This window comes from Mobula hypostoma, chromosome 21 (genome assembly GCF_963921235.1).
Source record: "Mobula hypostoma chromosome 21, sMobHyp1.1, whole genome shotgun sequence".
Classification (NCBI taxonomy): domain Eukaryota; kingdom Metazoa; phylum Chordata; class Chondrichthyes; order Myliobatiformes; family Myliobatidae; genus Mobula; species Mobula hypostoma.
The window spans coordinates 2,295,678-2,313,496 of NC_086117.1; the positions used below are offsets into that span (position 1 = coordinate 2,295,678).

The 17,819-nt window shown below is 46.1% G+C and overlaps 1 protein-coding gene across 8 annotated transcripts in view; it reads left to right on the forward strand.

The window, feature by feature from the left end:
* Positions 1-17,819, forward strand: part of rgs3a (regulator of G protein signaling 3a) — a 283,964-nt gene that overhangs the window by 98,771 nt on the left and 167,374 nt on the right. For 7 of the 8 annotated variants that reach the window (XM_063073265.1, XM_063073271.1, XM_063073270.1 and 4 more), the window contains 2 exons: positions 13,659-13,873; positions 14,960-15,043. In XM_063073265.1, the coding sequence (XP_062929335.1) occupies positions 13,659-13,873; positions 14,960-15,043 (299 nt within the window). Of the gene's footprint in view, positions 1-13,658; positions 13,874-14,666; positions 14,879-14,959; positions 15,044-17,819 lie in introns of those variants that run through there. The other variant, XM_063073273.1, reaches the window with a different exon arrangement.

Genomic DNA, 17,819 nt, shown 5'->3' on the forward strand with positions numbered 1-17,819 from the left:
TCTACTCAGAATCAGAACTAGGTCCATTATCACTGGGGATATTGTGAAATTTGTATTTTGCAGAGGTAGTACTGTGCAATACATAAAAAATCCTATCACAGTATGAAATATATATATGTAAGTAGTGCAAAAGGGAGCAAAAGTACTGAGGTGTGATCATAGTTTCACTGGCCATTCAGAAATCTGATGGCTGAGGGGGAGATGCTGTTTCTGAAAAATTGAGTGTGCATCTTCAGGCTTCTGTACTCATTCCTGATGGTAACAATGAGAAGAGGGCATGTCCTGGGTAATGGGGTCCTTAACGATAGATGCCACCTTTCTGAGGCATGGCCTCCTGACGGTATCCTCAATACTAAGGAAGCTGGTGCCCATGATGGAATGGGGTGAGTTAAGAGCTTTCTGCAGCTTTTTCTGATCCTCTGTAGTGGCCCCTCCGTACCAGATGGTGATGCAGCCAGTCAGAATGTTCACTATGTTACCAATGTCTCCCTCATAAAACCTCAGCATTACTCCTTGCAGTGCTACAAAATAGTGAATTAATGGGTCCAGCAATGGACTGCACAATTAGTCACAAACATTCAAAAGTGGCAAATAATTCTTGTAAACCATAGAATTCTCAAAAGGTATGTGACTGCATCTATCCTGGGCCCAACATATGGATATGTTACAAAGAAGACACAGCTGCATCTATATTTCATGAGGAGATCTAGTATGACACCAAAGATTTTAGCAAATTTCTACAGGTGTACCATGGAGAGAATTCTAACTGGTTGCATCACTGTCTGGTATGGAGGGGCCACTGCACAGGATTGGAAAAAGCTGCAAGAAGTCATAAGCTCAGCCAGCTCCATCATGGGCACCGGCCTTCACAGCCTCCAGCACATCTTCCAAAGGTGATTGCTCTAAAAGGCAGCATTCATTATTAAGGACGCGCCCCCCCCCCCATCACCCAAGACTTGACCTCTCCTCACTGTTACCATCCGGGAGGAGGTACAGAAGCCTGAAGACCCACACTTAATGTTTCAGGAACAGCTTCTTGCCCTCCGCCACCAGATTTCAGAACGGACATTGAACTCATGAACACCACCTCACGTTTTTTGCTCTCTTTTTGCACTATTTATTCAATTTTTTAATATAAATTATATATTCTTATCGTAATTTGTAGTTTTCTTATTATTATGTATTGCAATGTACTGCTGCCACAAAACAACAGATTTCACAGCACACCCTGCAGTGGGAGAGAGAACAGCCAGAGGCTGTGGTACATATTGGTACCAATAACATAGGTAGGAAAGGGGAAGAAGTCCTGAAAGATCACTACAGGGAGTTAAGAAGGAAGCTGAGAAGCAGGACCTCAAAGGTAGTCATCTCGGATTACTGCCCGTGCCACGCGACAGTGAGAATAGGAATAGAGTGAGGTGGAGGATAAATGCGTGGCTGAGGGATTGGAGCAGGGGGCAGGGATTCAGATTTCTGGATCATTGGGACCTCTTTTGTGGCAGGTGTGACCTGTACAAAAAGGACAGGTTGCACTTGAATCACAGGGGAGGTTTGCTAAGGCTACTGGGGAGAGTTTAAACTAGAATTGTTGGGGAGTGGGAACTGAACTGAAGAGACTGGGGAAGAGGAGGTTGGCTCACAAATAGAGAAAGCTTGGAGACCGTACGAGAGGGAGCATAGGTAGGTGATAGAGAAGGGACGCGCTCAGACTGATGGTTTGAGATGTGTCTATTTTAACACAAGGAGTGTTATGAACAAAGCGGATGAGCTTAGAGCGTGGATCAGTACTTGGAGATATGATTTGGTGGCCATTACAGAGACTTGGATGGCTCAGGGACAGCAATGGTTACTTCAAGTGCCGGGTTTTAGATGTTTCAGAAAGGACAGGGAGGGAGGCAAAAGAGGTGGGGGCGTGGCACTGTTGATCAGAGATAGTGTCACGGCTGCGGAAAAGGTGGACGCCATGGCGGGATTGTCTACGGAGTCTCTGTGGATGGAGGTTAGGAACAGGAAGCGGTCAATAACTCTACTGGGTGTTTTTATAGGCTGCCCAATAGTAACAGGGTTATCGAGGAGCAGATAGGGAAACAGATCCTGGAAAGGTGTAATAATAACAGAGTTGTTGTGATGGGAGATTTTAATTTCCCAAATATCGATTGGCATCTCCCTAGAGCAAGGGTTTTAGATGGGGTGGAGTTTGTTAGGTGTGTTCAGGGAGGTTTCTTGACACAATATGTAGATGAGCCTACAAGAGGAGAGACTGTACTTGATTTGGTATTGGGAAATGAACCTGGTCAGGTGTCAGATCTCTCAGTGGGAGAGCATTTTGAAGATAGTGATCATAATTCTATCTCCTTTACAATAGCATTGGAGAGAGATAGGAACAGACCAGGTAGAAAAGTGTTTAATTGGAGTAAGGGGAATTATGAGGCTATCAGGCAGGAAATTGGAAGCTCAAATTGGAAACAGATGTTCTCAGGGAAAAGTACGGAAGAAATGTGGCAAATGTTCAGGTATAATTGTGTGGAGTTCTGCATAGGTACGTTCCAATGAGACAGGGAAGTTGTGGTAGGGTACAGGAACCGTGGTGTACGAAGGCTGTAATAGATCTAGTCAAGAAGAAAAGAAAAGCTTACGTAAGGTTCAGAGAGCTAGGTAATGTTAGAGATCTAGAAGATTATAAGGCTAATAGGAAGGAGCTTAAGAAAAAAAGTAGGAGAGCTAGAAGGGGCCATGAGAAGGCCTTGACGGACAGGATTAAAGAAGGCCCCAAGGCATTCTACAAGTATGTGAACAGCAGGAGGATAATACGTGAAAGAATAGGACCTATCAAGTGTGACAGTGGGAAAGTGTGTATGGAATCGGAAGAAATAGCAGAGGTACTTAATGAATACTTTACTTCAGTATTCACTGTGGAAAAGGATCTTGTTGATTGTAGTGATGACTTGCAGCAGACTGAAAAGCTTGAGTATGTAGATATTAAGAAAGAGGATGTGCTGGAGCTTTTGGAAAGCATCAAGTTGGATAAGTCGCCGGGACCGAATGAGATGTACCCCAGGCTACTGTGGGAGGCGAGGGAGGAGATTGCTGGCCTCTAGCGATGATCTTTGTATCAGCAATGGGGACGGGAAAGGTTCCGGAGGATTGGAGGGTTGTGGATGTTGTTCCTTTATTCAAGAAAGAAAGTAGAGATAGCCCAGGAAATTATAGACCAGTGAGTCTTACCTCAGAGGTTGGTAAGTTGATGGAGAAGATCCTGAGATGAAGGATTTATGAACATTTGGAGAGGTATAATATGATTAGGAATAGTCAGCATGGCTTTGTCAAGGGTAGGTCATGCCTTACGAGCCTGATTGAAATTTTTGAGAATGTGACGAAACACATTGATGAAGGAAGAGCAGCAGATGTAGTGTATATGGATTTCAGCAAGGCATTTGATAAGGTACCCCATGCAAGGCTTATTGAGAAAGTAAGGAAACATGGGATCCAAGGGGACATTGCTTTGTGGATCCAGAACTGGCTTGCCCACAGAAGGCAAAGAGTGGTTGTAGATGGGTCATATTCTGCATGGAGGTCAGTGACCAGTGGTGTGCCTCAGGGTTCTGTTCTGGGACCCTTACTCTTCGTGATTTTATTAAATGACCTGGATGAGGAAGTGGAGGGATGGGTTAGTAAGTTTGCTGATGACACAAAGGTTGGAGGTGTTGTGGATAGTGTGGAGGGCTGTCAGAGGTTACAGTGGGACGTTAATAGGATGCAAACCTGGGCTGAGAAGTGGCAGATGGAGTTCAACCCAGGTAAGTGTGAAGTGGTTCATTTTGGCAGGTCAAATATAATGGCAGAATGTAGCATTAATAGTCAGACTCTTGGCAGTGTGGAGGATCAGAGGGATCTTGGGGTCTGAGTCCATAGGACACTCAAAGCTGCTACGCAGGTTGACTCTGTGTTTAAGAAAGCATATGGTGCATTGGCCTTCATGAATCGTGGGATTGAGTTTAGGAGCCGAGAGGTAATGTTGCAGCTATATAGGACCCTGGTCAGACCCCACTTGGAGTACTGTGCTCAGTTCTGGTCACCTCACTACAGGAAGGATGTGGGAACCATAGAAAAGATGCAGAGAAGATTTACAAGGATGTTGCCTGGATTAGGGAGCATGCCTTATGAGAATAGGTTGAACAAACTTGGCCTTTTCTCCTTGGAGCGACGGAGGATGAGAGGTGACCTGATAGAGGTGTATAAGATGATGAGAGGCATTGATCGTGTGGATAGTCAGAGGCTTTTTCCCAGGGCTGAAATGGTTGCCACAAGAGGACACAGGTTTAAGGTGCTGGGAGTAGGTGCAGAGGAGATGTCAGGGGTAAGTTTTTTACTCAGAGAGTGGTGAGTGCGTGGAATGGACTGCTGGCAACGGTGGTGGAAGCGGATACGATAGGGTCTTTTAAGAGACTTTTGGATAGATACATTGAGCTTAGAAAAATAGAGGGCTATAGGTAAGCCTAGTAATTTCTAAGGTAGGGACATGTTCGGCACAACTTTGTGGGCCAAGGGGCCTGTATTGTGCTGTAGGGTTTCTATGTTTCTGTATGCCAGTGATTTGAACCGGATTCTGATTTCTCTGGACTTGGTGCTTGTGCTGCCACCTGGAGTCAGTAAGGGGAAGTACAATCTCAGGTCAGAGATGCCTGTATTCGCAAACTGGGCTCAGGTATTTGACAGTTTCTGCACCGACTGCGTCAGGTTAAATTTATATAAAACTTAAATCCCTCGTGCAGTACTTGTGAGACCACAGAATAAAGGGACGTCCTTTTTGAGAAGAATTTCTTCAGCTAGAAGCTGGTGAATCTGACGGTTGTGAAGGTCATTTGGCATATTTAAGGCAGAGATTGACAAGTTCTTGATTGGTGAGGGATAAAGGGCTACAGGGAGCTAGGGCAAGAACGGGGTTGAGAAAAAAAGTCACCCATGATTGACAGCACGGACTCATTATTGAATTAGAGTTGGGTTTAATATCACTGACATGTCGTGAAATTTGTTGTTTTGTGGCAGTGCATAAAATGTACTACAGGTTATAATAAGAACTATTTGTATGAAAAAGCAGTTACTTATTCTGCTGTGACTTAAGGGGCAACTGTCAACATCGACTCTGGCCCCCATGAAGTCTCGGGGCACCAGGTTAAACACGGGCAAGGAAACCTCCTGCTGATTACCACGTGCTCTCCACCCTCAGCTGATCAATCAGTACTTCTCCATGTGGAGGCATTGAGGGCAACAAGGGCACAGAATGTACTCTGGGTGGGGGACTTCAATGTCCATCACCAAGTCTGGCTCGGTAGTACCACCACAGACCCAGCTGGTCGGGTCCTACTGGACAGAGCTACTAGACTAGGACTACAGCAGGCAGTGAGGGCACCAACAAGAGGGTAAAACACACCTGACCTCATTCTCACCAACCTGCCCGCCGTGGAAACATCTGTCCGTGACAGCGTTGGTAGAAGTGACCACCGCCCAGTATTTGTGGAGACTAAATCCCGTCTCCACATTGAAGAAACCCTCCGCCGTGTTGTGTGGCACTAGCACTGTGCTAAATAGGACAGTCTTTGAATGGATCTAGCAGTCTGAGACTGGGCATCCATGAGGCGCTGTGGGCCATCAGCAGCAGCAGAATTGTAATCAACTCCAACCTGTAAGCTCATGGCCCGGCATATCCCCCACTCTAACATTACCACCAGGCCAGGGGATCAACCCTTGTTGACAGAAGGGTGCAGGAGGGTATGCCGAGAACAACACCAGGCATACCTCAACATGAGGCGTCACCCTGGTGAAGCCACGATACAGGACGAGGTGCTTGCCAAATGCCATAAGCAGCAAGTAATGGACAGAGTTAAGTGGTTCCACAACCAACGGACCAGATCTAAGCTCTGCAGCCCTGCCACATCCAGTTGTGAGTGGTGCTGGACAATCAGACTACTCACTGGAGGAGGAGGCTCCACAAATATCCCCACCCTCAATGACAGAGCAGCCCAGCACACCCGTGCAAACGATAAGGCTGAGGCACTTGCAACAATCTTCAGTCAGAGGTGCCGAGTAGATGATCCAGCTTGGTCTCCTCCAGAAGTCCCCAGCTTCCCAGGTGTCAGTGTGCAGCCAATCTGATTCACTCCTGTTATATCAAGAAACAGCTGAAAGCAGTGGATACTGCGAAGACTATGGGCCCAGACAAAATCCCGGCAATAGTCCTGAAGACTTGTGCTCCAGAACTTGCCACGCCACTAGCCAAACTGTTCCTGTACAGCTACAACACCAGCATCTGCCCAGCAATGTGGGAAATTGCCAAGGTATGTCCGGTACACAAGAAACAGGACAATTACCAGGGAGTCGCGAAGGAACCAATCCCTGCGGAAAGCTGAGACGGGTGGAGAGGATTGTGTTTTCCCTTCTGCCCTCATCAATGATGCCCTCACCCACATCTCCTCCATTTCCCACACTTCGGCCCTCATCCTATCCTCCCACAGCCACAACAGGGACAGAGTTCCCCTTGTCCTCACCTACCACCCCACCAGCCTCTGGATCCAGCACATTATCCTCCACAACTTCCGCCACCTTCAACAGGACCCCACCACTAAGCACATCCTTCCCTCTCCATCCCTCTCCACTTTCCACAGGGATCGGTCCTTCCACGACTCCCTTATCCACATGTCCATCCCCACGGATCTCCCACCCGGCACTTATCCCTGTGAGCGTAAGTGATACACCTGTCCCTACACCTCCTCTCTTGCTACCATTCAGGGCCCCAAGCAGTCCTTCCAGGTGAGGCAACACTTCACTTGTGAGTCTGCTGTGGTCATCTATTGCATTCGGTGCTCCTGGTGCGGCCTCCTCTACATCGGTGAAACCTGACGCAGATTGGGGGACCGCTTCGTCGAGCACCTCCGCTCCGTCCGCCACAACAGACAAGATCTCCCAGTAGCCACCCACTTCAACTCTGCTTCCCACTCCCATTCAGATATGTCCATACATGGCCTCCTCTACTACTATGATGAGGCTAAACTCAGGCTGGAGGAGCAACACCTCATATACCATCTAGGTAGTCTCCAGCCCCTTGGTATGAACATAGAATTCTCCAACTTCCGGTAATTCCCTCCCCCTCCCTTCCCCTATCCCTATTTCACTCTACCCCCTCCCCCAGCTGCCTATCTCCTCCCTCATGGTTCCACCTCCTTCTACTACCCATTGTGCTTTCCCCGATTCCTCCTTCACCTTTCCTGCCTATCACCTCCTGCTTCCCCTCCCCCACCCCTTGATCTTTCCCCTTACTGGTTTTTCACCTGGAACCTACCAGCCTTCTCCTTCCCACCCTCCCCCACCTTCTTTATAGGGCCTCTGCCCCCTCCCTCTTCAGTCCTGACAAAGGGTTCCGGCCCGAAACATTGACTGTTCTTTCCACGGATGCTGCCCGACCTGCTGAGTTCCTCCAGCGTGTTGTGAGTGTTGCTTTGACCCCAGCATCTGCAGAGTATTTTGCGTTTATGATTTGCCACCGTGATTGACGTGACACTGTGACTGACGTGACACCGTGACTGACGTGACACTGTGACTGACGTGACACCGTGACTGACGTGACACCGTGACTGACGTGGCACCGTGACTGACGTGACACCGTGACTGACGTGGCACCGTGACTGACGTGACACCGTGACTGACGTGACACCGTGACTGACGTGCCACCGTGACTGACGTGACACCGTGACTGACGTGGCACCGTGACTGACGTGACACCGTGACTGACGTGACACCGTGACTGACGTGCCACCGTGACTGATGTGACACCGTGACTGACGTGCCACCGTGACTGATGTGACACCGTGACTGACGTGACACCGTGACTGATGTGACACCGTGACTGACGTGACACCGTGACTGATGTGTTACCATGCCTCCTTTCCTGCCATATTCCCATTTCCTTTCCCTCTTGGGAAGAGCTTTTTGTTGGATTGGGCCGTAGATTTGTTATTTTTATTGTAGTTTAACATTCCTCTGCTTGTTAGTGTTTTTATTTACACGTGAGTGATTGTTCAGTGGTTATGACAGCCTCTGGATTTTTCTGGCACCATTCTGTTTTCACTGGCAGTTGCTCGGTACTCAACTGTGGCTGATGTGGGATTTATGCTGGAATTAGAAGACCAGACCACCTTTGTTCTCTCTCACCTCTCTTTCTCTTTCACCGTCCCTCATTGCTTTTGTGATACTTAATAAAATGGTGGTAAACAAGTATTATACCTCACTCTTAACTTCCAAAGAACCTTTGGATCTCAAAAGCATGAGGATCCAATACTTTTTTATTTAAATATTCCCTGAAACATAATCAATATTTAGCAGAGTAATGCAAAGTAGCTCTTTTCCATAGCAGAAGGAACCTTTGTAATCAGAACAACTCTCATTCTCTTTTATTGCTGACCTTATCAGTGTTTGATCCTTCATAGCTATGTAATGGACAGTATATTGACTGGCTGCATCATAGCCTGGTATGGAAACACTAATGCCCTTGAATGGAAAATATTACAAAAAGTAGTGGATACAGCCCAGCCCATCATGGGTAAGGCCCTCCCCACCACTGAGCACATCTACATGGATTGCTGTCACAGGAAAGCAGCATCCATCGTCAGGGACCATCACCACACAGGCCAGGCTCTCTTCCCATCAGCAAGAAGGTACAGGAGTTTCAGGACTCACACCACCGGGTTCAGGAACCATCAACCATCAGGTTCCTGAACCGGGGGGACAACTTCATTCAACTTCACTGTCCCACAATCTATCAACTCACTTGCAAGTACTCTTCATCTCATGTTCTCAATATTTATTGCTTATTTATGTAAGTATCTATCCTATATATTTATTTATTATTGTTGTTGTTGTTGTGTCTGTGCACATATAAATTAAATAAAAGCACACACACAGAGGAGAAGGCTTTAACAAATATCCCCGACGCGTACCGGGCAGAGCCCCGCCCCCACCTCCGTTACTCAGACCACATCTCTGTTATGCTAATCCCAGCGTACAGACCGCCCGTCAGGTGCTCCAGACCAGCTCAGAAGCAGGTGAAAACCTGGCCAGCAGGAGCCTTCTCTGCTCTTCAAGACTGCTTTGAGCACTCTGACTGGCACATGTTCAGGGAGGCTGCAACCGATGGCGACTCTACCAATGTAGAGGAGTACACAGTATCAGTGACTAGCTACATCAGCAAGTGCATCGATGACATCACTGCGGCCAAGACCATCTCTACACGCTCTAACCAGAAGCCATGGATGACCGCGGAGGTGCGTACGCTGCTGAGGACCCGTGACTCCGCCTTCAGAGCAGGCGACAAGGCAGCCCTAACAACAGCGAGGGCCAAACTGTCCCGGGCCATCAGAGAGGCAAAGCGTGCACACGCCCAGCGAATCCACAGCCACTTGCAGGACAGCGGCGACACGCGGCGCATGTGGAAGGGCATTCAGGACATCACCAACTACAAGACAACACCACCTGCCTGTGCTGGTGATGCCTCCCTCCCAGATGCGTTGAACAACTTCTACGCTTATTTCGAGGTGGAAAATGACGTGGCGGCGAGGAAGACCACCCTTCCTCCAAATGACCAGGTGCTGTGTCTTACTGTGGCGGATGTGAGGAGAATCCTGTGCAGGGTCAACCCACGGCAGGCTGCTGGACCAGACAATATTCCTGGCAGAGTGCTTAGAGGATGTGCAGACCAGCTAGCAGAGATTCTCACTGACATCTTCAACATCTCCCTGAGCAGTGCCATCGTTCCTACGTGCTTCAAGGCCGCCACCATCGTCCCCGTGCCAAAGAAGTCTTCAGAGACCTGCCTCAACGACTACCATCCCGTCACACTCACATCCATCATCATGAAATGTTTCGAGAGAATCGTCATGAGGCACATCAAGACCCTGCTGCCCCCCTCACTGGACCCCCTGCAGTTCGCGTACCGTCCCAACCGTTCAACAGACGACGCCATTGCCATCACCCTCCGCCTGGCCCTAACCCACCTGGACAAAAAAGACACATACGTTCGAATGCTGTTCATAGCCTTCAGTTCAGCATTCAACACAATCATTCCTCAGACACTGATTGGAAAGCTGAGCCTACTGGGCCTGAACACCTCCCTCTGCAACTGGATCCTAGACTTCCTGACTGGGAGACCTCAGTCAGTCCGGATTGGAAGCAGCATCTCCAACACCATCACACTGAGCACAGGGGCTCCCCAGGGCTGTGTGCTCAGTCCACTGCTGTTCACTCTGCTGACCCACGACTGTGCTGCAACACACAGCTCGAACCACATCATCAAGTTCGCCGATGACACGACCGTGGTGGGTCTCATCAGCAAGAATGATGAGTCAGCATACAGAGAGGAGGTGCAGTGGCTAACAGACTGGTGCAGAGCCAACAACCTGTCTCTGAATGTGAACAAAACAAAAGAGATGGTTGTAGACTTCAGGAGAACACGGAGCGACCACTCTCTGCTGAACATCGACTCCTCCGTAGAGATCGTTAAGAGCACCAAGTTTCTTGGTGTTCACCTGGCGGAGAATCTCACCCGGTCCCTCAACACCAGCTCCATAGCAAAGAAAGCCCAGCAGCGTCCCTACTTTCTGTGAAGGCTGAGAAAAGTCCATCTCCCACCCCCCATCCTCACCACATTCTACAGAGGTTGTATTGAGAGCATCCTGAGCAGCTGCATCACGGCCTGGTTCAGAAATTGCATCATCTCCGATCGCAAGACCCTGCAGCGGATAGTGAGGTCAACTGAGAAGATCATCAGGGTCTCTCTTCCTGCCATCACAGACATTTACACCACACACTGCATCCGTAAAGCAAACAGCATTATGAAGGACCCCACGTACCCCTCATACAAACTCTTCTCCCTCCTGCCATTTGACAAAAGGCACCGAAGCGCTCGGGCTCTCACAACCAGACTATGTAACAGTTTCTTCCCCCAAGCCATCAGACTCCTCAATACCCAGAGTCTAGACTGACATCTACATCATTTATTATTATATTGAAATTGTCTTCTACCGAGCCTATTGTCTTGTTTTTATTTATTTATTTATTTATTAATTATTGTACTTCCCTGCACTGTTTTGTGCACTTTATGTAGTCCTGTGTAGGTCTGTGGTCTAGTGTAGTTTTGTGTTGTTTCCTGCAGCACCAGGGTCCTGGAGGAACATGTTTACTGTGTACTGCACCAGCAGTTTGTGGTTGAAATGAACTTGACCTGACTTGGTGTATTCTCATTGCAGTGAGTGAGTGAGTGAGAGTGTGAGAGAGAGAGAGAGAGAGAACACTCTGCATGTGCAGACAACAGATCAATGCATGGTGCTGGGGTGGGGGGGAACTATTGCTGTAAAAGAAATAGATCCATACATTACAACAACCTTTTTTGTATTTGCATGTTCTGTTTTTTTTTTGCAAACTGGTTGTTTGTCCATCTTGTTGGGTGTGGTCTTGTATTTCTTGGTATTTACTGTGAATGCCTGTAAAGAATGAACCTCGGGATTGTATTTGGTGATGTACGGTATACTGTATGTACTTTAATAATAAATTTACTTTCAGCTTTTTGAACTTTAGGCTGACAGGAGCTCTCACTATCAGAGCCTCACTGCTGCTCATAAAATTCATTTTGACAAAAAAAACAGCCAGGCATCTCCTCAAGCTAATTTCAACTTCCAGTTCAAGTTGAACTTTATTGTCATCTGACTGTACATATATACAACCAAGCAAACCAATGTTCCTCCTGTGTATATCACACACAGCACATAAAACAAAATATTACCATAAATAACTTAATAAAATATAATTCAAAAATGCATGTGTGAAAGGAAACAGTAAACAATAGACAGCTCTTTGTCCTAGAGACAAGATCTGGGTGGAGGCAATTTGAGAGCCTGAGGGGAGAAGCTGTTATCCAGTCCTGGTCCTGATGCTCCTGTGCCTGCTTCCCGATGACAAAGAGATTATGGGATGGGTGGTAGGGACGATCACCAATGCTCCTGGTAGATATCACAAATGGGAAGAGGGAGACCCTGCTCCTCTCACCGGTTTTTTACTATCTTCTGTAGGGCCTTGCAGTCCAATCTGAGTAACTTTTTTCACTAAAAAATGCAGAAGTAGTTTGAAAAAAAAGCTCTCTTTTAGCATTTCCTTCCTTGAAGTTGTTAGTTTGCTGGTCTATTGTGGAGATCAGACCTTAAGCTCCTCCCATATGTAGATTAAAAGCCATCTCTAAGGGCAGGAGGCATTTTCCTTCCAGGGCATTTAATCGTTTTGTTAGGAAGATTTGGCAATCTTTGGTGGGGGTTACGGTCTCTCACAACGTACACATGCATGGAACATAACACAGGAGAGACAAGAGAATGACCCCAAGAATGAAAGGATTAATGAGTGAGGAGTGTTTGATGGCTCTGGGCCTCTACTCACTGGAGTTTAGAAGCATGGCGGTGAATCTCATTGAAATCTATCAAATATTGAAAGGACTAGATAGAGTGGATTTGAATAGGGTGTTTCTCGTAGTTGGGGAGTCTAGGACCAGAGGGCGCAACCTCAGAAAAGAGGGATGTCCATTGAGAACAGAGATGAGGAGGAATTTCTTTAGCCAGAGGGTGGTGAATTTGTGGGATCCATTGCAAAAGATGGCTATGGAAGCCAAGTCATTGGGTATATTTAAAGCGGAGGTTCTTGATTCGTCAGGGTGTGAAAGGTTATGGGGAGAAGGCAAGAGGATGGGGTTAAGAAGGATAATAAATCAGCCATGTTGGAATGGTGGAGTAGACTCAATGGGCCGAATGGCCTAATTCTGTTCCTATGTGTTATGTGTTACAAAGCAAAAATATCTGATCACATTAACACTATTTCAATTACATAATTTTCATATGCTTTTAACCACAGTATTATCATATTTTGCCATTTATTACCAACATATATAGAACAGGAAACCACTCAGGGAGTTTTCTACACCCCACTCTCTGGGGATTACCACGGCAATGCTGGGCCTAGTCTGACAGGCAGCTTGGTAATTCCTTAGCACCTGACTCTGAACCCATTCCACCTAACTCTGGACTCACTTTTAAGGATACAACAACTGACACTCTCAGTATTATCTGTTCTTTTTATTTCCACAATTTGTCTTCTTTCATAAACAGTTGTCAGTCTTTGTTTGTGTATCGTTTTTCATAAATTCTATTGCATTTCTTTATTTTCCTCAATGCCTGCAAGAAAATGAACCTCAAGGTAGTATATGGTGACATATACGTATTTTGATAATAAATTTCAATTTCAGGTTCAAGTTCAGTTTATTGTCATTCAACTGTACACAGGTATACCACCAAACGAAACGACATTCCCCTGGTCAAGGGTGCACGACACTGTACATATAACTCACACACACAACACATAAAGTAACAAAGTAAATACGTTAACAAATAATATGGTAATTAATAAATAATAAGTAAATATTAGTGTAAAATATGTAGTTTTTTATTATAAATGTAGGGCACGATACCCGTTTGAAAACTGACATCAACCATGATGTCCTGTTACAATTGTAGCTCTGGGTGGAAAATCAAATGTTATCATTGTGGATGTAACGGCAATGCTCTCCCGAACAGCAAACGTAAACCATGGCAGAGTACAAAGTGCCCCAGAGCGGAAGCAGTCCCTCATTGGGTCTTCAGCAGACATCTTCAAAGCAACAGTGCAAGCAATGAGGAGCTACGGGGACTACAGGAACTGCACCGTTGTGAGATCACACACCCCTCGTGCCAGCTACGGGCCCTGCCTGCCTCTTGCTCCAAAAATCCTGGTATTCCCTCTCTTTGTGCAGGTAATACTGCCTGAAGTAAAACCATTTGAAATGTTTGGCTCTTTTTGTAATACACAATATGGAAACTGTGGTAAACACTAGAGATGCAAAGTGCTGGAGAAGCTCATCAGGTCAGGCAGAGGAATAGACAGTCAATGTTTTGGCTGAGACCCTTCATCAGGATGGGAAAGGCAGGGGCAGGAGCCAGAATCGGGTGGGCGGAGGGGAAGGAGGACAAGCTGGCAGGTGAAAGGAGAGACCTGGTGATGGGATAGGTGGGTAGGTGGAGGAGGAGGAGAATGAAGTAAGAAGCTGGGAGGTGGCAGGCAAAAGAGGTAAAGGGTTGGAGAAGGAATCTGATAGGAGAGGAAAAAGGGAAGGGGGGAGGGCAACAAGAGGGAGGTGATGGACAGGTGAGGAGAAGAGAAGGGTTAGGAGTGGAGTCAGAATGAGGAATAGAAAAAAGAGAAGTAGGAGGGCGGCGAAACTACAGGAAGTTGGCGAAACTAATATTCATGCGGTCAGGTTGGAGGCTACCCAGACAGAATATGAAGAATTGCTCCCCATACCTCCTGTTCCATAAAAGTAACAATTTGCAATCTTCACTCCCGTTTCTTAAGTGACCTCAAAAAATATGAATGTAAGTTGAAGAAAGAAGCGTATGTGCACAGGATATCTGTCCTTTTTGTTAAAAGCAGTGTGAGAGCACAGAGCTCTTATTTGGGAAGTCCGCCCACGCACCCTGAGGTTAGCTGTTCTGGCCACAGTGGGCAGCAGCACTTCAACATCCTCCTGTTCGCGATGTGCCGAGACCTTGTAGCAAGTGTGGACAGAGGAAATGGTTTCTCTTCTTTCTCGGTTTCTGTCTGAGCTGCAGTAGCTGTGAAAGCCACTAGAACATTTTCTTTGAAAATTTACCGGTGCACCTGGGTGTTGTGTGGATTATTGTCTAGAAACTGTATTTCTAAAGTGATAGAATTAATTGGTTAAGAAACGGCCATGGAAATTCCTTTTGCTGACTCATTAGTAAGTGATGACTCATAGTACTGCGACAGGTTTAAGTTGAAGCTTTCAAAGTTTTCCAACTTTGTCCTTTTCTTTTGGCAGCCATTGGATTTGTGCAGCCCTTCACGAATACTTATCCTTTCAGAAAATGCTCTTTTCCTTGATGGTAAAAGTCAGCCCCTCAAGGTAGGTAAAATTATATTTTGTCTCAAAGAAATTAACTGTCTTGCAAACAATGGTTTCTTTTCCATTTTCCAATGCATTGGAATAGTCTGTTTATGACGAGGATAACTACGGTCAAATAGAAACACACGAACAGTTCCATAGAAAGGAGGGAAGAAACTTGTAGGTCTCAGAACCTTGCACAGCGTCTGACTGAGCACTGTACTACTTTTGAAATGAGATCAATGATATCATTGTTTCTAGTAGTGCTGTTGGCACAGTGGGCTGGAAAATTTTCATATGCCTTTCAAATAATTCATTTGTCAGAGAGGCCACATTTCAGATCTCACTAGAAAGTTTGGATTTCTGTCAACGTATAGCACTGTGCAATACTCTTAGACACCTTAGCTATTTATATGTACCCCAGTCCTTTGCACAGTACCGTAGCAATTTTATGTATTGCACTGTACCGCTGCCACTAAAAAAATCAAATTTCATGACACATGTAAGTACTGATCTCCTGGGATTTACATGCACAACAGTCTCTGGAGTTTATGGAGAAGGTATGAAAAGCAAAAAACATCCAGTGAGTACAGTTTTGTGGACAAGAGTGCCTTGTTAATGAGAGAGGTCAGAGGAGAATGGCCAGACTGGTTCAAGCTGACGGGAAGGCGACAGTAACTCAAACAACCACATGTTACAACAGCGGTATGCTGAAGAGCGTCTCTGAACACACAGCATGTCGAACCTTGAAGTGGATAGGCTACAGCAGAAGACCATGAACATACACCCAGTGGCCACTTTGTTAGACTCAGGAGGTACGAAATGAAGTGGTCACTGAGTGTATGTTCCAGAAACGAGACGGGAAACCCTACATGTAACTGTGCCCTGTACGCAGCATTCAGTGTACAGATAGTTAGATACAGCAATGATCTACTGGAAGAATTCAGTGTACAAGTAGTTAGATACAGCAATGATCCACTGGAAGAATTCAGTGTACAGGTAGTTAGCTACAGCAATGATCCACTGGAAGAATTCAGTGTACAGGTAGTTAGATACAGCAATGATCCACTGGAAGAATTCAGTGTACAGGTAGTTAGATACAGCAATGATCCACTGGAAGAATGTGGTGGATCAAGCAGCTTCTGTGGGAGGAAAGGAATTGCTGATGTCTTGTATCAAAACCCCCGCAGATTGTTGCTCCAGATTCCAGCATCTGCAGTCTCCCATGCCTCCCGTTACATAAAAAATTCATAGGAGAGAACTTTAGATCCGAAGTTTTTTCCATGAGCGTCAGTGATGAGGAATGTGTGAGGAACCTTTCCTGCTGTTGTAGCAAAACAGCATCCATTATCGTGGGCCCCTACCGTCCAGGCCATGCTGTCTTCTCACTACTACAATGGGGCAGGAAATACAGGAGCCTCAGGTCCCACGCCATCAGATTCAGGAACAGTTATAACCCTCGGCCAGCAGGCTTCTGAACTAGAGAGGATAACTTCACTCACCCCAGCAATGAACTGATTTCACAAAGTATAGACAAACATGAGAAAATCTGCAGATGCTGGAAGTCCAAGCAACACACAGAAAACACTGGAGAAACTCAGCAGGCTGGGCAACGTCTAATGCACTGGGGTCACGGCCCAAAACATCCACTGTATTGTTTTCCACAGATGTTGCCTGGCCTGCTGAGTTCCTCCAGTGTTTTCTGTGTGTTGCTCACGAAGTAGGGACTCATTTTCAAGGACTCTATTGTTTATTTATTTATTATTATTTTTTCTTTTCTTTTTGTATTTGCACAGTCTGTTGTCTTTTGCACACTGGTTGTTTGTCTCTCTCTCTCGTGTGTGGTTTTTCATAGATTTTATTGTGTTTCTTTCTATTTTCTGTGAATTCCCGCGTGAAAATGAATCTCAAGTTTTTATATGGTGACATATATGTACTTAGATGATAAATTGACCTCAACTTTGCTGGGAAGGTTATTACCAATATAGCTCACCTGATACTGCTGTTACCACACTTGAAAATTCCAACTCTGATTCTTTGTAATACATTCTCTACAAGTTAATTTCTAAACTTCACACTTTGTCAAAGAACCATAGAGTCATTCAGTATTGCAGTAGGCCTTTCAGCCCACAGATCCATGCTGAGCATTTGCCCTCTCTTTGCTCATATCCCTCTGATCCTTTCATATCCAAGTACCATGTCTTTGAAATTTTGTTTTGTATATGCCTCAGTTACTTCTTCTGGCAGCTCATTCCATAAATAGACCATCTTCTGGGTGAAAAAGGTTGCCCCTCAAGTTCGAATTACATCTCTCCCCTCTCACCTTAAATATATAGCCTGTACTCTTTGCTTTCCCAGTCTTGGGAAAAAGACAGTGTGCATCCATACTGTCTATTTTCCATTATGATTTTGTACACCCCTATAAGATCATCCCTCATTCTCCTTAATTCAAAGGGCAAAAGTTTGGGGGTAATATGAGGGGGAACTTCTTTACTCAGAGAGTGGTAGCTGTGTGGAACGAGCTTCCAGCAGAAGTGGTTGAGGCAGGTTCGATGTTGTCGTTTAAAGTTAAATTGGATAGATATATGGACAGGAAAGGAATGGAGGGTTATGGGCTGAGTGCAGGGCGGTGGGACCAGGTGAGAGTAAGAGTTTGGCATGGACTAGAAGGGCTGAGATGGCCTGTTTCTGTGCTGTAATTGTTATATACTTATGTCAATTAATTGCCTGTTACCCCATTGGTCTTGAGGGTAGCTATGAAGGTCCTCCATCTCTGCATGTCCTTGGTCACATAGAA